This window comes from Acinonyx jubatus, chromosome B1, assembly GCF_027475565.1.
Source record: "Acinonyx jubatus isolate Ajub_Pintada_27869175 chromosome B1, VMU_Ajub_asm_v1.0, whole genome shotgun sequence".
Classification (NCBI taxonomy): domain Eukaryota; kingdom Metazoa; phylum Chordata; class Mammalia; order Carnivora; family Felidae; genus Acinonyx; species Acinonyx jubatus.
In genome coordinates this window covers 158,281,269-158,303,864 of record NC_069382.1, presented here as the reverse complement: position 1 = coordinate 158,303,864, position 22,596 = coordinate 158,281,269, and the positions used below count along the sequence as shown (strand labels likewise).

General features: G+C 43.1%; 1 protein-coding gene across 2 annotated transcripts in view; it reads left to right on the top strand.

The window, feature by feature from the left end:
* KIT (KIT proto-oncogene, receptor tyrosine kinase) overlaps positions 1-22,596 on the top strand; it is an 86,135-nt gene that overhangs the window by 50,628 nt on the left and 12,911 nt on the right. The window contains exons 6-13 of one of the 2 annotated variants that reach the window (XM_027056978.2): positions 605-794; positions 2,980-3,095; positions 18,257-18,371; positions 19,901-20,082; positions 21,299-21,405; positions 21,503-21,629; positions 21,912-22,016; positions 22,106-22,216. In XM_027056978.2, coding sequence (XP_026912779.1) covers positions 605-794; positions 2,980-3,095; positions 18,257-18,371; positions 19,901-20,082; positions 21,299-21,405; positions 21,503-21,629; positions 21,912-22,016; positions 22,106-22,216 — 1,053 coding nt within the window. Of the gene's footprint in view, positions 1-604; positions 795-2,979; positions 3,096-18,256; positions 18,372-19,900; positions 20,095-21,298; positions 21,406-21,502; positions 21,630-21,911; positions 22,017-22,105; positions 22,217-22,596 lie in introns of both variants that reach the window. The other variant, XM_027056972.2, reaches the window with a different exon arrangement.

The window sequence follows — 22,596 nt, the reverse complement described above, 5'->3', positions numbered from 1 at the left end:
ACGTCAGCTCAGGTCATGATCTCACTGTCCATGAGTTCGAGCCCCGCGTCAGGCTCTGTGCTGACAGCTCAGAGCCTGGAGCCTGCTTCACATTCTGTGTCTCCCTCTCTCTCTGGCCCTCCCCCGTTCATGCTCTGTCTCTCTCTGTCTCAAAAATAAATAAACATTAAAAAAAATTTTTTTTTTAAATAAAATGCTGTACTTGATTTCCTCTGTGATATATTACATGATGAAGAGGTAACAGGTTTATTTTTCTTCAAATACTAAATGGCGTTCTTTCAACACCTTTATTGACAATTTGAGCTCTCTTCCCCCTCTTGACTTTTGACACCTTCTTATCACATATACAATTGTACTGGGTCTGGGTATGGGCTAACCATTTAGTCCCAACACTTTCTAACCTAAGAAGTAGTTCTAGAAGACTTGCAGGGTGGTGCTAGCTCTTGAAGAGAGTTCCTTAAGAGACAGAGAAGGGAGAATAAACATTTCAAGCGCGTCCTTTCTGAAACCAGCCAGTTATTTTTGTAAGCCAAAGGTGAAGTTGGGTTTTCCGTTGGATGGCTGTGGATAATAGTTTCTTCCTGTTCTATTTTGTTATAATCAGCTAAAGGATTCATTAACATCTTCCCTATGATGAATACCACAATATTCGTGAATGATGGCGAGAATGTGGATCTGATTGTCGAATATGAGGCATATCCCAAGCCTGAGCACCAACGGTGGGTGTATATGAACAGAACCCTCACTGATAAATGGGAAGATTATCCCAAGTCTGACAACGAAAGTAATATCAGGTAAGAAAAGAGCCTTACGCTGAGGATCGGATGTTTTCCCTGTCTCTCCTTGGCTTACCAGGGCCTGTGTCTGTGACCCTTAGATGTATGAGAAGACACCTGGTGTGGAAAGAAGTTTGGGCCTGCTTCCTGAGTCTTTAGACCAGTATTTCCTTTCGCTTTGTGATTAGAGCATGCACGGAAGTCCGTGCCTCAGTTTTCTCATTTGTGAAATGGAAGATCGTTTGCTCCCAGAGTTCTGAGGCTAGTTCCGAGCAGTGACTGGCATGTACTAGAGACACATTGAAATCTTTTTTTTTTTTTTCCACAGAAAGAGGAGAGTTAGTGCCTTGAATCCTTTTTTTAAAAATGTAAGGTAATTAAAGCCTCATTCGGTAGCTCTGGGCCAGGTAGTGAACCCAAGTTCTGTCATAACACACACCCCTCTCATTTGATCCTCAACAGATTTATGATGAAAATAGAAGCAATCATAAAATAGTAACAAGTAAAAGAAAACTAGTAAAGAAAAATAAATACAATAAAAGTGATTTTAAAAATTAAAAGAGTAAACTAGGCGAAGTAGCTTCCTTATTGTAAGCTGCAGGTGCTTTTGACTGTGCTGCACTAAGTACCTGACATATAGTGAGTCAATAATTTTAGTCCTCCACAAGACCCATGATCAGGCACTCTTATTTTCATCATTTCCGTAGAAGAGGAAACAGACACAAATGAGTTAAGTAACTTGACCAAGATCAAAATGGCTACCAGAGGTAGATGCCCACTTAGACTTTGTATTTTATTCCAGTCAGAAACTATGGGCTGTAACAGCAATGTGGGTGAGAGATGATGTTGTCCTGGGCCAAGATGGAAGGGTGGGAAGGAAGGGAATGGATTTGGGAGGCATCCAGGCCACCTCCACAGGAATACTCAGTGGTTGAGGGGGTGGGAGAGAGAGGTAGCTGCTGAAGATGTCCCTTCGGATCCTGTGTCCATCAGCCACGTTGGATGGCGAGGGGTGATGCCATTTAAGGAGGAGGAAAGGTTGGCAGGGGCAAATACTGTGAGTTCGGCTTGGTGTTTGTTGAAATTGAGGCTGACCGTGGGCTCTCTAGTAGAGATGTTCAGGTAGGAAGTATCCTAGGTCAGGTTCCCTCGAAGCAGAGCCTGAGACAGGGATTCTGGGTCAAGGGCTTCATTAAGGGGAAGAGAGACCTTCCAGGGAGTAGGAGAGCAGGGCGGGGAGGATAAAGGAGGAAAAAAAGGATATGGGTGAGCAGTAGGCTGATCTCAGGGGTCCTCTGGAGCTGGCTTTTTGTCCCTCTCCATGGGCGGTCACTCATTGCTGTAGACCTGGATCGGCAGTCAACTTTCAAGTGGGCCTAAGTGTCCAAGGGCAAGACTTGGGAGGACGTCACAGGTGTGAGTCATCATTAGCTGTAGCCACAGGGCAGGGGTTGGGGGCTTGAAAATAGCTCTGTAGAGGAGGCGTAGGACTGAGAAGTCTGAACCGGAGGTAAAGATTTGAAAGTTGTGAGCAAATAGCGGGTAGTTCGGCGCGAGAGTAGATTGCTCAGGGTCACGTCCAGACGGTTGTGTCCAGGGCTTCTGGCAGAACTCCACACTCTGTCTACCTAGCCATAACTGCCGGCCCTTCCATAAAAGAGAAGCTTCAATGGCAAGTACTACGAAGGACTCTAGGAAGAGGTGCTGGGCATGGGAGGAAAACCAGGAGATTATGGAGTTGCAAGAAGGAAGGTGAGGGCCCACGGTGTCGACTTTGCTCTCTGCATGGAGACAACTCCGTGTAGATGCCTGCCAGGCTTGGGTCCTTCCAGGTGAGTGTTGTGAAAGCACAGCGGGGCAGGTGAGCTCAGGACACCGGTGGGGAGGAGACTGAGTGAAGGACCGTAGGCAGAGAGGGACCACGGACAAGAGGCCAGCCAGGGACCGGGAGGAGGCTGCATTGCCTCTCCCCACTCAGTACCCTCACTGGGCAGCCATTTTGTCCCAAGGTAAATATAGGTGTATATGTTTATATTTGCTAATGTGGATCTTGTTAATACTGAGTTAAGTGAGTCTTCTTTTTCCTCAAACAGGTGTGTATTTCCAGACAGAAATGGTGGATAAGACACTCACTTGAGGCAGGCCCTTCACAAGTGATTGATTTATTGCCTTTTTTTTCTTCCCTGTGTGTGTGTGTGTGTAGATATGTGAGTGAACTTCATCTAACCAGATTAAAAGGGAACGAAGGAGGTACTTACACGTTTCAAGTGTCCAATTCCGATGTCAATTCTTCCGTGACATTGAATGTTTACGTGAACAGTGAGTAAAACAAATGGGTCCTTATCTTTTTATTTTTTATTATTTTAAGTTGTGGCTCGTGTTTGTAACAGCTGCAGAACTGAGCTCATTGTGTGCTGTGTAAATAATGTTTCATGATAATTTTGACCTTAACAAAGACCCCGTGGTTTGGTGGTTGGAAGAATGTGTACGAAAGCCAATTCCTTGTCCTACATCTCGCTGACCGCACGACCTTGTGGAGGGCGCTCAGATTCTGGGTTCCGCCTTTGAGGCAAACAGAGGAGCCCTAGAAGTTAAAAATAACTGTCGTTTGAGGGAAAACGTATTATTATTGATTGTTGAAATGGGGAGGCAGAGGTTGAATGAGACCTGGATTATGGTGTTAGTTAGGTAAGAGATGCTATCAAGCTCTGACATGATTTCTTTGTGACAGTGCTTTCTTTTTCGCGGTTGTGAGATTATTTGTGTTTTCATTGTTCTCCTACTAAGATGAAGGCAATATCAATCCAGCTCCATAGGACTCTCCTGCGTAGCACATGGGTACTAAGGAGAGGAAGCAGGTGGTTTAGGATGGGAGGCTGGCTTTGGACATGGGAACCGGAACACCTGAGTCCTGCCCTGCTGTGGCCCCCACAACATCTTGGAGAAATGTCTTTGCCCAGAGGTTGAGGCCAAGGGAGCATGCTCACCAGCTGGGGCTTCTGCTGTGTGCTGGGCTTTTCCCCTGGCTCTACTCTGGGGGCCTATGTGCATTTCCAAGGAAGGATAGCAGGTGCCTGCCATACCGCACCAGCCAGGGCACCAGGGCACAGGAGGGCTCCAAAGACACAGAATTCCAAGGAGTGGCCAACAAAATGACCCATCCGAATTAGCCGTCCTGGGTGTGTGTTGGTGGGGTGGGGGGTGCGGGGGGGATAAGGAGACAACCCGGAAGATTCCCTAGGAGACAACTTAGTCACTGTGCTGGGCACTTCCTGTATGCTGGTGAGAACAAAGAATGGGTGCCGGTTTCTTGTCCTGAAGGAGCTTGCCTGCTCAGAAGTGAGTTTACAAGTTCATTGATGCTGAAGCTCCGCGGTATGCGGCAGGTAGCATGATCCATTTCAAGGGTAGACAAGAAACAGCTAGTAAGTGCCATTTAGGGCAGGTTTTTGATTGCTCTTCTGGAGTCTTTTAACTAGACCTTCATTTCCAAGCACAAGATGTTCTTACGTGTTTACATCAAGAGCGTCACGTCTGTGGAGCTAAACAAGTTTCTGAACTACAGGCCTTCTCAGGATCCTTACTGTGCTGGTGTGTGTTATGCCTCCCCAGGAGGGCGGGTAGATGCTGTGTGCAGCCCAAGCTTGTTTGACCACAGAACTTGCCTCTTTTTTGGAGGAAATCGTGTTAGCATCTCAGTTCCTCTGAACAGCTTTGATTATATGGTATCTCATTGGCCTGCATTCCAGACATCTCCAGATTAATTCAGGTGTTAATCAGAGGAGTTTAGCATATGACACATGGGCAAAATGATCTGCTTCTGCAAAATCTCAATATTCGAGTAATTTAAGAGACGGTTGCAGGTAAATCAATATCCTTACAGGCTAATATGCACATTGTCCACACAAAACTCAATTTTTGGGTGTTCTGGTGCAGTGTTTCCCAACTATCTGTGGTAAAGGACCTTTCCTTTTTTTTTCCAGTTTATTCTGGCCCAGTACTTTCTATAAAATACAGTAAGAGCCAGGATGCCTGGGTGGCTCAGTCGGTTAAGCATCCGACTTCAGCTCAGGTCATGATCTCATGGTTCATGGATTTGAGCCCCGTGTAGGGCTCTCTGCTGCCAGTGCAGAGCCCATTTCGGATCCTCTGTCCCTTCTCTCTCTCTCTCTCTCTCTCTCTCTCTCTCTGCTCCTCCCCTGCTGGTTTGTTCTCTCTCTCTCTCTCTCTCTCTCTCTCTCTCTCTCTCTCTCTCTCTCTCAAAATAAAGAAACTTAAAAAAAATATGGTAAGAGCCAGTCACTAGGAAAGTGAAATGAAAAAGAACAGACATATGCAAAACCCACGTTTGATTTTTTTAAATTATGAGATTCAATAGATACAAAAATTACTCTGTCAGATTGCTCCTTGTAAATGCTTATTATCAGGTTGTGTACTTAACTCTCGTTGACCAGGAACAGCAGATCATGGCCATGGCCTGCCCCACAGACCTCACTTTGAGAAGCTCAGTAGTTGGGAATTTTATAAAATGAAGTGTGTTTTGCGTCTCTTTCCCTGGCTTCAAGGTCAAGGAGACATTGAGATCTGTCTCTTTCCCCTTTTTCATGCTTCCATTTGCTAGTCTGGTCTGCCGGTTAGCTGTGAGTCATTGACCTTAGAAAGATGTTCCTGAAGTCACCCTTACTTTTCTCTGGTGACAAAATTGCTGCCATTTTACTTACCAGGCTAATTTGCCATCCAGCAGGATCAGTGTTAGTCACCTCTGATGGTGAACTCATGCTTGTTTTGAAACTGGATAAGAAACGGCATTAAGCTTCGCAAATGAATTTTTTCTCGGATTCCCTGTTGGTGCAGAAGGCCTTTTGTTTCTGCTGGGGCCTGGGTCACAGACATGCACCTAACATTTCCTGAGCTTTTGCTTCATGACACTGGGCACACAGACAAGAATGTTGTCTGACCCCGTGGGTTAAGGTTCTTCAAGAAATCTTTCATTGATGTCAGTTCATTACAAACACTTAACTAACAGTAGCCATTTCTTTTCACTGACCTTCCACATTGGATTTCCTTATCTCCCAGTTCTTTGACAGAGGTAGTATTTGTTTTTAAGTTTATTTATTTTGAGAGAGAGAGTGTGTGTGTGAGCAGGGGAGGGGCCAAGAGAGAGGGAGAGAGAGAGAATCCCAAGCAAGTCCCACACTGTCAGCAGGGCTCGATCCCACAAACTACCAGATTATGACCTGAGCCAAAATCAAGAGTCGGGCGCTTAACCAACCGAGCCACTCAGCTGCCCCTGACAGAGGTAGTATTTTTGGGTGAAACTCAAAAACATCAGACCTCTGGTGAAGTATGTTCGGTTGCTGCTCACAGATCAAGTTAGCTAATTTCTTTGTTGATTTTTTTCTTCTTTGAAAAAGATTTTTTTAATGTGAAATTTTAAAGGCAAACGCTAAAAATAGTTTTGAAAGTTTAAATTGGAGAGTTGTGTCCATTTTGACATAACACTTTAGCTGAGCCAAATCCATATGAAGATCTACTGTGTGATTTATTCTGTAAATAAGCTTAGCCCCAAGGATGAAAGGAATTGTGCTCTGCAAAAATTAGAATTGATAGAAATCAGAATAATAAATGCATGATATTAGTGCAGAAATTCAGTGACTTTTACTCAGTGGCATTAATGGATAATTGCGTAATAGATTCAGCTGAAATGCTTATGAAAATCCATAATTTTGAATGGTTCAATGTTTGATGGTTGAAAAATTCACTTGTTTTAAAAACTCCACATGTAGATTTGAGTACCCTGAGTGTGTGCATGTGTGTATGTTTTAATTGCTTATGTGGGAGGCTTTAAAAAATACCATGTTCTGTCAGTTTGTGTTAGAGAAAAATATGTAGCATATTAAATTTGAAAATGTTTTAAGTCTGTTTTTAACTTCTCTAACCAAGCCATGATTTACATGGGTCTGTTCTGTTGACTGTTGGCTCTGTGGTATTAAAAGTGGTTTATAAAGGCCAGGCAAGAGCTATAACATGTTTGCCATTTTTGAGCAGAACTTCCAGTGGAAACTGATGGGAGTTTTCGCTAAGACACAACAGAAGAGGGGCGCCTGGGTGGCTCAGTCGGTTAAGCGCCTGACTTCGGTTCAGGTCCTGATCTCGCCTTTCGTGAGCTCAGGCCCCACATCAGGCTCTGCAGTACAGGGTCTGCTTGGGATTCTGTCTTTCCCTCTCTGCCCCTTCCCCACTTGTGCGCTCTCTCTCTGTCTCTCTCAAAATAAATAAATAAACTTAAACACACACACACACACACACACACACACACACACACACACGAAAGGCCGGTGACTCTTTGCATTGAATTTGCATTACTATAATCACCCTTTAACTGCTTATTGAAGATGCATACAGAAATCAGATTCTTAGTTCTCTAAAGAAGTTTGATATCTTGGGTGAGTTAAATGTCCGTTTGTTTCCTTTGTCGATTAAAATTGGGAGGAAAGTAGCATTCTAAAATGTATAGAACTATCCAAATGTGTTTTCTTAAATATATACGTGTATGTATATATATATATATGAAGAGAAAGCACATATATATATACATATAAAAAAGAGAAAGCACTTTATTATATCATTGTATCTGAATAAATAAGTTTATTTATTTTGAGAGAGAGAGGAGAGAGCGGGGGGTCGGGGGGAGAGAGAGAGAGAGAGAGAGAGAGAGAGAGAGAGAGAGAGAGAATGAATCCCAAGCAGGCTCCGTGCTGTCAGTGCAGAGCCCAACACGGGACTTCATCTCACGTACCACGAGATCATGACCTGAGCCAAAACCAAGACTTGGATGCTTAACTGACTGAACCACCCAGGTGCCCCAAAAGTGATTTCTTATTTTTTTTTAATTTTTTCAACATTTATTTATTTTTGAGAGAGAGAGAGAGTGTGTGTGAGCAGGGAGGGGTAGAGAGAGAGGAAGACACAGAATCTGAAGCAGTCTCCAGGCTCTGCGCTGTCAGCACAGAGCCAGACGTGGGGCTCGAACTCACGGACTGAGCCGAGGTCGGATGCTTAACCACTGAGCCACCCAGGTGCCCCCCAAAAGTGCTTTTTTAATAGGTACTACTCTTTCCAAAATTCCTGGAGGTATAAGAAAGATGACACCACTGAGATTCTATACATGGCCTGACTCCATTGGAAACTTCTGGTCTCCTTGCCTACAATAAATGTCACACGGTAAGGTTTTTACCAGATCCAGCACAAATAAATGGCCAAATGTACATTTATTTTTTTTTTTAATTTTTTTTTTCAACGTGTATTTATTTTGGGGACAGAGAGAGACAGAGCATGAACAGGGGAGGGGCAGAGAGAGAGGGAGACACAGAGTCGGAAACAGGCTCCAGGCTCCGAGCCATCAGCCCAGAGCCCGACGCGGGGCTCGAACTCACGGACCGCGAGATCGTGACCTGGCTGAAGTCGGACGCTTAACCGACTGCGCCACCCAGGCGCCCCCCAAATGTACATTTAACTCTAAATGATCCACTTCTCTTTTCCGTCACCACCCAATATTCTTGAATATTTCGAACCTTATAGCAGACTTAAGTGTTAATCAGTAATGTACATATTTTTTACGTTTATTTTGGCATACACTTTCAAATATCCCAAGTGAGTCCTGAAGTAACCTACACAACTGTGGAAAGAAAGTATGATTGATATGATCATCAGTTATGATATATATCAGTTATAATATCAGTTATGATATGATCATATGATCATATGATCAGCAGTTGGTTTTCAAACCTCTGGAATGATTTTAAGAAGGCCCAGTAACTTTTTTTCCAGCTTTATTGAGGCATCATTGACAAAATTGTAAGATATTCAAAGTGTATATATGATGATTTTGATGAATGTAAACATTTTGAGAAGATTCCCCTATCCACTTAATTAACATATTCATCCCCTTACATATTTACCCTTTTTATTTTCGGTTTTCTGGATTTTGGGGGTGGGGGAGGGTAATTTGTTTTGTTTTTTGGTGAGAACATTGAAGTTCTACTTTCTTGACAAATTTTGATTATATAATACGGTGTTGTCAACTATGATCACCATATAACTCGTTAGATTCTCAGACCTTATTCATCTTATACCTCACCCTTTGTACTCCTTTAATACTTCTTCCTAATTCCTTCATCCCTTAGGCCCTGACAACCCTTTTGCTACTCTTTTTTGATGAACTTCATTTTTTTTTAAAGACTCCATTTAAGTGATCCCGTGCAATAATTGTCTTTACATGTCTGACTTATTTCATATAATACAATGCCCTCTGGGTTTATCCATGTTGTCACAGATGGCAGGATTTTCTTCTTTTTTAAGGCTGAGTAATATTCCTGTGTGTGGGGTACACATTTTATTTATCCATTTATCCACTGGCGTGGATCCACTGAGCACTGGAGTGCAGATGTCTCTTGAAGGTAATGGTTTTGTTTCTTTGGGATATATACCAAGAAGTGGGATTGCTGGGTCTTATGGTAGTTCTATTTCTTTGTGTATGTATGTATGTATGTATGTATTTATTTAATTTTGTTTTTATATTTATTTTTGAGAGACAGAGACAGAGCTCAAGTGGGGGAGGGGCAGAGAGAGAGGGAGACACAGAATCGGAAGCAGGCTCCAGGCTCTGAGCCATCAGCACAGAGCCTGATACGGGGCTCCAACCCACGAACAGTGAGATCATGACCTGAGCCGAAGTCGGACACCCAACCGACTGCGCCACCCAGGCACCCCTGGTAGTTCTATTTTTAATGTCTTAGGGAACCTCCATGCTGTTTTCCAGAGTGGCTGCACCAGTTTGCATTCCCACCAGCAGTGTGTGAGGCTTCCCTTGTCTCCATGCCCTTGTCAACATTTGTTATCTCTTCTCTTTTTGACAATAGATGTGCTAACTGTTTGAGTGAGACTTTCATTTTGGTTTTGATATGCCAGTAACCTTCAAATGCCTCTTTAACACATTATCTGATGACATTTCCAGGCCAGGATTATGATTCTAAAATGTGTGGTAAATGATATCTAGGGGCCATAAATAGATCTCTCTCCAGTCTTAAAGGTCTCCCCTTTCAGGACAAACCTAGCCAGTGGAGTCAGAGTACTGTGGTACTCAGGTGGAGGTAAAGTAAGGCAGACAGGACAAGTGAGATATGGAGAACTCTGGGGCTTGCCCTTCACCAGCGGGCATACATGGAACACGTGGAAAGTTAAGCTAGATTGGCTATCCAAATGACCGCCAAACTGTACCAAGTCAACTCTCAAAGTTTCCAACTCTACATTATTTACAGCAGAGTGTTAACGGGGCTTGAAACAATTTAAGGAAATGCTAAATAATGCATTATTTTCACATCATCGTATCATGTAATTAACATCCTGTCTAGCATGAGCAATTATTTATAGATCATACAGTGTACCTGTATCAAAGTAGTAAATTATCTGGAATAAGGCCTCTTGAAGAGAAAGTTTCTCTTTGACCACATTTGCAAAATCTGGGCTGCCTTTTATGTGTTTTTGGTTATAGTTTAAAAAATTTTTTTTAATGTTTATTTATTTTTGAGACGTAGAGTGTGAGTGAGGGAGGGGTAGAGAGAGAGGGAGACACAGAATCCGAAGCAGGCTCCAGGCTCCGAGCTGTCAGCACAGAGCCCGATGCGGGGCTCGAACTCCTGAACTGCGAGATGTGACCGGAGCCTAAGTTGGACGCTCAACCAACTGAACCACCCAGGCACCCCTGGTTATGGTTAAGTCTACTTATGAATGGCTAAACTATCCTTCTTCTAGGGGAAGCCACTCTAAGGGTAACTCCCTGCAAACAAGGTACATGCCAGCACGTTCGCCAAAGGTGAGGGCAGACCTGTCAGGTTGGCCATGTAGATAGATGGCTTAGACTGCCTGCCAGCAAGAACTCTGGGTCACCCACCCAGTGGGAGGTCTCAAGAACCTCCCCCCAGGATGAAATGGTAATATGGGGTGGCCTTCAAGGATTGCTCATTTGGGGGACTTTGGGTCTGTGCCTTTCAAGATCCCCAGGAGATGAGCAGTTACTAGAACTTTGCCTCTTTGGAAGGTGGAAATGTTTTTCTGCCTTCTAAACTGTCAGCCATTTTTAAAGGATTGAGATGACCTTCCAAACATTTGGGTATCCAGGCCATACTTATGTTAGAGGCTAACCATTTTAAGGCAAAGCCTTGAGCGGCTTTGCTCTTTAGTGTTTTGTTTTGTTCTGTTTTGTTTTTCCTATTAGATAGATTCTATTAGGTCTTCTATTAGAATTCTTCTTTAAAATTTTTTTTTTAACATTTATTTATTTTTGAGACAGAGAGAGACAGAGCATGAACGGGGGAGGGGCAGAGAGAGAGGGAGACACAGAATTTGAAATAGGCTCCAGGCTCTGAGCAGTCAGCACAGAGCCCGACGCAGGGCTCGAACTCACGGACCGCGAGATCGTGACCTGAGCCGAAGTCGGATGCTTAACCGACTGAGCCACCCAGACGCCCCTAAATTATTAGAATTCTTAAACATTAAATAAAGCCAGTGCTGAATAGAAGTCTTTCTTGATTTATTTATTTGCTTTTGAGGATTTGCTGTAAGGCTATCCCAGTAACCAGAAATGTAGCATGGCTTGTGCAGACATTTGTGTACATGTGTTTTGAAATTAAAACAATTTTTTTAATTGTAAAATATTGTGTGAAGCATAGTTCTAGAAAAACTAGAAAATGTGAATAAGCAAAAATAAGAAGCACGTTTTAATTATACCTTTTAAAGTTCATTTACTTACCATTGCTAATATATCCCTTACTGTGTATATGTTCTTCGTGACCATTTTTTTAGACTTTTTTTTTTTTTTTTTTTTTTAAAATAAAACTGAGGTCCTCCTGCTTCGTAAGCTTGTGTTTTGGTGCTGAATAGTGAATGCATTGTACACATCTTCCACAACCTTATTTTGGTATCTCATTGCATGGATAGTGCGTAATTTTTTTTAACTCCTGTCTATGTCTGGTGCGATTTTGAGACTTTGTGTAGAATGGAGGATGGCACACGGATGATGTGACTGGGGTTTTAAAGAAACCCATCAAATGCTTATTTAAGGTTTATAATTATCTTGTTTAATCTCAAATGAGCGACCTTGCCTAAGTGCCTGGGAGTAAATAAGGTTATCATCTGTCATTATCTTTCATGCTCCCATGTCTTAAACATATGTCACAGAAGATGCACTGTGCTGGCTTTTGGGACAGTTCTAAATTAAGGAATAATTTTCAGATCTTCTTATCGTGGTTGCTAATCCGTGTAAAAACAGTCGCTTGTCTTTTTACATTAATCTTTTTATAGGTAGTGTGTATTCATTTGCAATATCTGACGGTGTCTGAGCCCTGTTTTTATTTTCTCTTCCCGAATTTGAAATGAGTTTTTGTTGTTAAATTGCTTGGGAGTTACAAGTGTTGTTTTTGATGTGCACTTTAATATCTCCTTTTCCTAATTAAGAGGATCTCTGTGGCTGGAAGAATTGCTGGAGACACTTAAGTGGAAAGAAAAAAGGAATATCATGGCAACCTCCTTTTAAAGTAGAATTGGAGGGGCGCCTGGGTGGCTCAGTCGGTTGAGCGTCCGACTTCAGCTCAGGTCACGATCTCGCGGTCCGTGAGTTCCAGCCCTGCGTCAGGCTCTGGGCTGATGGCTCGGAGCCTGGAGCCTGCTTCCGATTCTGTGTCTCCCGCTCTCCCTGCCCCTCCCCCGTTCATGCTCTGTCTCTCTGTGTCTCAAAAATAAATAAAACGTTAAAAAAAATTAAAAAAAAAATAAAGTAGAATTGGATTCTCTTATATTCTAAAAAAATTTAGGATATGCGTTGGTATCATTTTTCCTTCATGTCGTATAAGAAAGTTGGTCTGGTGGGGTGTGTTGCTAATTTGGGGGATCTAGTTAAACACAGCCTGCTTGAGAACAGGCAACCTTCTAGACTGTTAAGGCCCTTTGTTCATATGATCTGGCCATTCTTTCATGTTTATGGTAGAAAAGCAGGAGAAACAGGTTTAAGTTATGTAACCATGTAAACTGCCAGAATTGACCCTGAACGTGGGGCACACTATTCAAAAAACAGCATGAATTCCTCTTCATATTAGTGGAACTTCTCTTCTATGGAAACTTCCTTTCCAGTTGAGCCAGGGATGTTTTTACATCAAATTAGCCGCCTTCAGTTATACATGTATTTACAGGTTCACCTATAGCTTAGTGTAAATTTAAGCAAACCCACGAAGAGGTGCATATTTTTCCCATGAGTTAGATGTCAGTAAACGTTCTCCTCCACTTCTGAATTATGTGGCAAAATGAATTCAATGCTTGTACTAACAATTTTATCACATGCCTGCACTCCACGCGTGTGTCCACATCCTCCTGCCCCATGTCTGGGTCACATGGCAGTGGTACCCCTGTAAATTGAGCCTGGGGGTTCTGGTTGAGGAAGGCTTTCTGCAGGCAGTTTTATTACTTTTTAATTATTTTAACTTAATCTTCGTTAATCCCAATCTCAGGATTGGGAGATCTTTAATGGCTGTTTAGAACACAGATTGGCAGACTATAAGACCTGGGGCCAGATTCAGTCTGCAGCCTGTGTTTTGAAGGGCCCATACACTAAGACTTTTTTTTTTTTTTTGAATGGTAGAAAAAAAAAATCCGAGCCTAAAATATTTATTGCCTCACCCTTTCATTGAAAGTTAGCTTACCCCTAGTTTAGAACATCACTTTGTTAGGAGGGTGTTTTTGCTTGTTTGTTTTGATTTCTGTTTTTAATTTTATTTATTTTGAGAGAGAGAGAGAGAGAGTTAAGGAGGGGCAGAGAGAGAGAGAGGGAGAGAGAATCCCAAGCAGTCTCTTCATTGTCAGTGCAGAGCCCGACACGGGGCTCGAATTCATGAACTGTGAGAGCATGACCTGAGCCAAAACCAAGAGCTGGAAGCTTAACCGACTGAGCCACCCGGGTGCCACTGTGTGTGTGTGTGTGTGTGTGTGTGTGTGTGTGTGTGTGTGTGTGTTAATGGTAGATACTCTGTTAAAGATACCTGGATACAGGCACCTATAGTTGAAGTTTTATTTCATTTGTTAAACAAACTTCTATCAAAGTGCCCATCTGCCAGTTTCCGGCGATCTTTAAGAATGTGTAAAACAAAATATATTTTCAATATATCTATTCTGGGGATATTTTTAAGCAGAAGTAAAAGTTAACCTGAAATGTTTTCTACTCCTATTTTAGCTGACTTAAGTTCTTTTATTGTAACAGTGTGATGGCAGGAATATAGATTTGACCCAGGCACAAATAGTGACAGATTGCTACAAAGCATTGCTATGTTGCCATTAAATACCAGCAGACCTACAGTCATAAAAGCAAAATGCATCCTTATGAGCCCTCTTCATTTAGTTTCTTTATTGTTTGGGGACCTAAGTTCATGTTCTTTGCTGATTATAGAGCGTGGGTAAATGTGCATGCGTAGCAGGAGCCGGTCGAGGTGGTCGGTGGGGGAGAGGAGTTCAACTCCAAAATGCTTCTGCACCGGTTACTTGTGTGTCTCCTTTCACCCCCACCCCAGCTCCTATTATCTGTGCTGTGTTCTTAAAAATTTGTTTTGTTCTTGCTTTCCGTATGGGCCTGATGGTGGTAACAAGGAATATTTTTCAAGATCACATATTTCTGGGGTAAATCAGCAAATGGTTAGGATTTTTAATTGCATGAGCCATAAATTCTCAGTAGAGTCATTAAGCACTCTGAAATCAGCCTACAAGCTGATCAGTGTTGTTGGAGACACTGGAATGACTCAGGTCCATGAAGCTTTGAAAGGAGAAAAGGCTATTTTCTTAATCTCCGCAGGAAATACATAACTCATACACCTCTTAGGCTTATCTAAACCTCCAACTTGGGAGGAATTAGGGAATGTGTCATTTGGTATACTGCTGATTGCCGAATATCTCAGAAACCACAGCTCAGATTTAACCTGGAGAATTGCAGAGTTATGTATCTTTAAAAGCAAAATGCATATTTAATGCCTTACACAGTGCATCGAGGCACTTACAAAATGCAGATGAGCCCAGATTTTCATTTTTAGGAATCAGATTTATACCTAGCTCATTCTTTATGCATTAAACATTTTCATAGTGCAACTTGCCATGTAGAGCTGAAACTGTACTCATGTAATTTAGCCTTTTCAAAATGAGGTCTGTCATCACCAATGTTAGGACAGGGCTGGGATTAGGGTGAGGCGCCTTGGGTGCAAAATTTAAGGAGGTGCTCGCTGACTGCCAGCCCTATATTTACAAACCTTGAGGAGGGTGAGTGCCTTCTTAAAATCCACACCCTATGTGTTTTTCTGGCCTCACCCTAGTCCCGGCCCTGATCAGGGTCTTTCGTAGGTACTTTAGGAAGGCACATTGCTGGGTCAGATCCTCAACTTACTGAATCTCTGGGATTGGGTTGGGGGGTGGGGGAGGGGGCAGGAATCTACATTTAACTTCTTAGTGCTTCAAATGCACATTGAAGTTTGGAGGCCTTCTGAGCTTGGTTGGCCAGGCTAAGGACCAGCTGGATGAAAGCTCCCTGTTAGCCTTAGGTTAGAACTGGCCTGAGACAGTAACTTAGAAATCTGCCCAATTAACCAGCACACAAGAACAAGTAGGCCAGCCGGACCGCACCACTTGCCAGGCCTGGCCGTTGTGTAACTGCTACCAGGTGTCATGCTGGAAGGCTTGGATCTTGATTGTAGCCAGAGCTAAATGTAACTGATTATGTAATTTTGAGCTGTTCCAATTTTTTTAATTAAAAAATGGTTTATTGGTTCATTATTAGCTCCGTGTTCATTGTAAAAAAAAAAAATGAGAAGGTAAGTCAAAAGAATGAAATTGAAACTCTCTGTAACCCAGGGATAACCATTGTTAACATCTGAAGTATCCTTTCAGGGTTCCCCCCCCCCCCCCCCCACTGGATTTATATTTAATTCTACTGAAAGAATCTATCGTGTGGCATTCGGAAGGATGGGTGACAAAACGAATGTTGGTGTAAGGGCATCTGTCTTAGAATCTTGATTCCCGTCTAAGTCCTATCCAGTTATCTTTCCCATCTCTGTGTAGACCCTCCCCCCTCATCTTGAATCTCTGCGCTAAACAAAAATTCACATGAACAGGTAGATGTGTGGCTATCTTACGGCCCGCTATTGCAAAATAGTGGAAATGGTGCCCCCCACACAGGGAAGTCACCATTAGTCTCTTCTTCTAGGTCCCTTCTTGTGATTCTAATCGAATTCCTTTGACTCTGGGGACCTTGTTCTTTTGGAGGGGAATTAATTGTCCACGCAGCTCTGCCCCTGCTCCACATCCGAGGTACAGTCAGTAAGACGTGGTTCTGCCCTTGAGTATGTAGAGTCTGATGGAAGAGGCAGACCAGGATGTCGTATAAGAGTGTCAGGTACCCTAACATGCTGCAGGAACAGGGAGGAGAGACCAACCAACTTGGCTTTGGAGAGTTGAGCATGGCTTGAAAAAGGAGATGACACTTGAATGGAGTCCGGAGAGACCTGCCGTATGGCGCCTCCCGTCTCCAGCAAATAGCATTCTCCTAAAGTTCCACTGTTTTTTTGTGTTCTGTCCTACTTTTCAGCCCAATCACACAGTTGCCCATGATAATTAAATGAGACTTGCCAGATGGATGCTTTTGCAAGACGATGGCTCGTCTTCTTGCTCTATTTGTGAAAGCTGGCATTGGATCCAAACTCTCAAGGAGGCCCCTACCTTGAGATCGCTTTGGAGTGCCGCTCTTTCGTGCATATTAGCCAAATGGCCTGCCCATCCGCGGGGCCAGGCTGAGTGGCAGGTGGGTGTGCCATGCATGCGGACACTCTGATCCCTGCCAAGCTGTTTTGCCTGCAAGGAGGTGAGGTGCCGAGAGGTGGTTCTATAACATTCCCTTCCTTTGAGGGAGTTAGCTCCTAAGCTTCCGATCTGTCCGTCTTAACCTTCTTACCACGTGTATTTTCCCAGTCGGTTGCAACATACTCGATGTCAGATTCCCAGTGCGTTGAGTTACAGCACAGACACGTTATCACGTTATCTCAAGCAATTTGTACGTCACTGAAGAGAGTATTTAGAGTGGCAAATACACTTAAATTAGGCGGTGGCAAACTTGATTCACCAAGAAGGGTAGGTGCTCTGAATCGAAAACGATAACTGAATCATTAACAAACTAATAACAAATAAATCTATTTCATTTCTGTGCACATCATTCTTCCTTCTTGGTGTGCACTCATTTAATTGTCATAGCATCGCTGTGAAATGGGTACGGTCATTATTCCCACGTTACGCACCAGGAGGCCTGATGGGGGGCGGGTTCCTGGTAAGTGTGGGCGCCCTTCTGCAGGCCCGGCCGCCACGTGTGCGGCCTCCTATAGTTCTGTGCCTGATGCTGTGCTAAGGATTCAGGCTGAGCATCCCCTCGTCCCTGCTGTCGGATGCTCACAGTCTGGCCTGCTCGTTCTCAAAGGGTTAGCAGTCTTCCAGTGTATCTCCAGGAGAACAACTGAACGTAATAAGTTCATTTTCCTTTCACTTTAGAAATAATCTCAAGAATTTGCAGTGCTTTAGGGCACTCTTGATTGAATACCAGTTGATTATTGTAGTTACCCAGAAATGTCAAATTAGAGCATGCCTGCTGATACAATTTACTTTTTCAGTGATTGTACACAGGTATAGGTGTATGTATGAATAAAACTCTCGGGCTGGCTTCCTGTTACAATTTTCTGTCCATATTTTGCATTTGAAATAAAACTTCGGAGTTCAAAGCCCGTATTGTATTCTACTCTTCTGTTTGGGTTTCTCTGTAAATAGTGATTCTGTTCTTTCATTCGCACCCATTCCCTTCTGTCCCACCCCCCCCCACCCCCAAAAGAGGACCTTCCTGAGATGGGCAGAGGGGACTTCTTCTTTTCCTGGAACTCCTTTTAATTTCATCCATTCCAGTCCGTGCCATAACTGGAAATTCCTATGGCAGGTTCAGTGATGTGAAATTCTGGTGGCAGGAATCTTAAACGCGATTTCCACCTTCCCAACAGTCTGGCATCCTAAAGTTCGGATTAGAAGCTGTCTTTCCGATTGCCCCTCACAGGAAACAGAAACCCTGCCAGGTGGTCCTGCAAACCCCACTTCAGTCATCCCCGAACGGGGAGCTCTCGGGGACCCCCACGTCTGCAGTGTGGACAGTCCACGCTGGGGCTGGGCAGCTCTTTGTAAGCCCCTCCTGGTCTGATCCTCACTTCTGCCTCCCTCCCTGCTTCAGATTCTCCCCTTTGAATGTGTTCCCTCCAGGTCCTCTTCAAACCTCAAGAAAGTTCTAAGGACTTGAAAGCAAGGGAGGGAGGAAGTCTTGGTGAGGTTTTCCAGCAGTCTGACGTATGACCGTCTCTCTTTTCCTGCAGCAAAACCAGAAATCCTGACTCATGAAAGTCTCGTGAGTGGCATACTACAGTGTTTGGTAGCTGGATTCCCGGAGCCCACAGTAGATTGGTATTTTTGTCCAGGAACTGAGCAGAGGTGAGGTGATGATTTTGGGTACCACTTGACATGCGTAAGGGAAGGACTGTAATTTAGTTGAATTTCAGATATGTTTTCAGATTTTTTTTTTGGAAGCTTTATTTTGTTCTTCTCTCCACGTGGCTTTGTAGGGGGCACAGTTGCTATATTTTTCGTGGGAGACATTAATTTTGTTTGCTGAAAAATGATTACTGAGCGACTTCTCTATTTTGGTGGTTATCTTTTGGATTTATCACGCAATTTCTAGCCCGCAGGTAGATAAAGCAATTTTCCAGGACAGAGTAATTAGATTTCCATTCTCTACACAGGAGGTAATGTGTGTGGGAAACGTGGCTGCAGTTACCATGAAAAAAATTACCTCAGAAGTTAATTGCCAAGTTACCAAAAAGTAATGATCGTGCAGTTACAACATACATATGGCATTTGTAAGCTGCGTGTTTTTAAAAGGTTTTCTCCTTGATTAGGTGCCCAGCCCCTGAGCAGAGCACATCTGGCATTGTGTTTTCCTCTCCCTCGCAATCTGCACTTAAGCCTTAAATTGTCCTTTCACATTACCTGAAGATGAAAATGGGGTCAACGTTGCTGTTTTTATCCATCAAACGCTATTTTGTGCTCAGGCTTTAAAAGCCCAGTGTAACATCACCATTGAATAGTCAGGATAATAATAGGAATTTTATTTTTCACAGAATAGACCTCTTTATCACGACGAGTTGGAAGAGGTTACATAGGATTGTTGTTTTCAGCGGAGTTTTAGTGGAATGTTTGCTTTGGGGAACAATAAGGAGGGCTCGAGACCCCTGGAAATGCCCCGGCAGTGGCAGTAACCCCAGCAGTTACTGTGATGTGTGCAGCAAATGTTTCTGGAGGGCAGCTGTATGCTAGACGCCGGTCTGGTGAGCAAAACACACCTGAGTCCCAGCTTTGTGAGTTTATGTCTAATGGGTAGAGGTCCGCGAAAGATGAAATGAACAGCTACCGTAATCGGGTGTTAAGTGCTAAGGGGAAAAATAAAAAGGGGTGAGGGAATAGAAGGGTATTGGGCGTATGGAGGACATAATTTAAAATAGGGTCGTCTGGGTCTAGCCCCTGATGGGCTTTGCTGCCTGGAGTACGAGCCGATGGTACAGCTTCTGTCTCCCTACCTGAAACCTGGAGCTGCAGGGTCTCAGCCGCTGGGGATTTGGGGGCCGCCCTGTCTTCATCCTTGTAGACTTTAACTCTTTCCTCCTCTAGGCTCTTCTTTTTCTACGCTCATGTACCGTTGAAACTGGTCATGAAACCGCTCAACGGAATAGGTGTTTGAATCGGGATTTGAACTCCTGTCTCACTCCCTGGATCTTCTTGTCCACCATGCTGTTCTTTCTCACTGTGCCAGAGAACCTAGTGCCCATCTGTCCTCCCGCTGTTGGTTGTAAAAGGAAATTCCTGATTATGACCTGCTAACTTAGTTTGAAAAGTATGCCAAACCCATTGTATTTCATGATGGTTGATCTTTCTGGAGTAAATCGGGTTATTTTTCTTCCCTCTAGATGTCCTGTTCCTGTTGGGCCACTGGATGTGCAGATGCAAAACTCATCTGTGTCGCCGTCTGGAAAACTAGTGGTTCAAAGTTCCATCGATTACAGTGCTTTCAAACACAACGGCACAGTCGAGTGTAGGGCTTCCAACAATGTGGGCAAGACTTCTGCCTTTTTTAACTTTGCATTTAAAGGTAACAGCAAAGGTATATTTCTTTTTAATCCAATTTAAGGGGATGTTTAGGCTCTGCCTGCCATATCAGTCATGATTTTCAGTCCATTCCACCAATGGCCATGTCATTTCTGGTAATTTCTACATTGTACCATGCCGTCATCAAACTCACTAAGTTTCATTCTGCACTGTTTGTTAATAACACGTATGTAGTGATTTTAACTGCACACTTTATATTTACATGTGTCTGTGCACATATGTATGCATGCATGCACGTGTGTGTGTGTGTGTGTGTATAAAATGAATCGCATGTTTCCAATCATTTCCATTTAAAGGGGGTAGAGAAAAAAATAGGGGAGTATATTTACCGTATAGCCAAACATAACCAGAATTAGGGCAATTTAGAAATTTAAATTTAATTTAAAATTTTAGTTATTTAAAATCACATTTTAATACATCGCCAGGCACTGTATCAGAAAGCTAACACTGCCTTTTATGAAGTCACGTCAGTGAACTATTTCTTTAATGTCTGCAAAATTTGAATCATGAGTGACTGACTACCTCTACTAACATAAGTTAAATGATCCTTGTGGACAAATTGATGAATTGGTATGAAGTTAGAAGACAAAGAAACCGGGCGCCTACATTCTTAGGGCTTAGTTTTTGTTTTCTTGAGTTGGCAAAGATGTGTGCCAAAAAGTCGTGTGTTTTCAGTTCTGAGTAATGAAGGAAGAATCTTCCATTGTTCTTCATCATAGGTTTTTTTTTTTTTTTACTCAGGCAATGAAAGAACATTTTAAAAATGTTTTCTTACAATGTTTTCTTGGTTGTAAAAGAAATTCTTGCTCAATGTAGAAAATTTGGAAAATGCAGGGAGCATAAAGAAGAAAGTTTAGACCCTCCAGAAAGGAAACTTCTTAAAGCTGTCCAAAGCAGGAATTTGGTTGAAGTACAAAACTCATTCGTATGTTGTTTTTTGTTGACAAGCGGCATAAAATTATTCTTGTGCTACAGAAATCTCAACCTCCACAGGAGCCTGGTTTAAGTTGTTATTTGAAAAGGTTCCTTTGAATAACAAGAGTATGATAATAAGCGAGGCAAGGAGCGGAGAATGCCCGTGGCTTTGAACCCTGCCATGGGCTGTAAAATGGGAGATGGGCGAGTTTGGGGTCAGGTGGTTGTGGTAAAGATCCGTCCCTGCTCATAGATTGTGATTCCACATTCCCCTTTCATTTTAGAACAAATGCATCCTCACACCCTGTTCACACCTTTGCTGATTGGTTTTGTGATCGCAGCTGGTATGATGTGTATTATCGTGATGATACTTACCTACAAATATTTACAGGTAATCCTTCCTTTGCTCTCTCCCCTAATAAGCGCTGTAATGATTGAAATGTTCATCATTAAAAGACGATATACCTTTCCCTTTCTCCCCCGACCAGAAACCCATGTATGAAGTGCAGTGGAAGGTTGTCGAGGAGATAAATGGAAACAATTATGTTTACATAGACCCAACACAGCTTCCTTACGATCACAAATGGGAGTTTCCCAGAAACAGGCTGAGTTTTGGTCAGTATGAAGCCGGGGCTTTCCGTGTAACCTCTTTGGGTGTGCATAACAAAGACTTTAGGGAACCCCAATAACTTCCTTTGTTCTGTTGCACCTGAAACCACGCTTTCTGTGAAATGTCACCACCTTTGATAGAGTTGGCCTACTGCACATTATAGGGAGATGTCATGGACAGATTTGTCCTTAATTCCGTAACAGTTCCTTAATTGTTGAGTTTGAGATTACACAGGTGGTCCGTTGGTCCCAACACCACCACGTGCTCTCTTCTCTTCCTTTCTGCAGGGAAAACCTTGGGTGCCGGTGCCTTCGGGAAGGTGGTTGAGGCCACTGCATATGGCCTGATTAAGTCAGATGCGGCCATGACCGTTGCTGTTAAGATGCTCAAACGTAAGCTTTTCTCCTGTAGGCTGCTGCATGCCCTCAACATTGGCTTGCCAGATGTACTTTTTGCTAAAATGAGATCTCTCTAATTTTAGCAAGTGCCCATTTAACCGAACGAGAAGCCCTCATGTCCGAGCTCAAAGTCTTGAGTTACCTCGGCAATCACATGAATATTGTGAATCTTCTCGGAGCATGCACCGTTGGAGGTAAAGCCATGACCAAATTACCTTTTAGTATCTTTCAAATGATCAAAAAAGGGGAAATTTTAATACAATTTCGACAATGCTCGATTACAAGCTTCTCGCAAGATTTTTGCCCAGGTTGTTACCTCTTGCTCAATTTCACGCCTCTGCTCCCAAAAGTGTTGTTCTTCAGAGTGTGTATTTGAGTTTTATCATCATGGGTGGGACAGCCCAGGACATACCCTAGTTACTGTCACATATGTTGCCTCGACATTGACCTCCTGAGTATCTTGAGAATGTCTCCTCTCATCCAGCCCGTCTCCTGATCTTGCAGGCTTTATACTTTGCTGGATCATTTGTAGTCACTAAAGGGTTAACATTCATTTGCACGTCATAATTAAAGA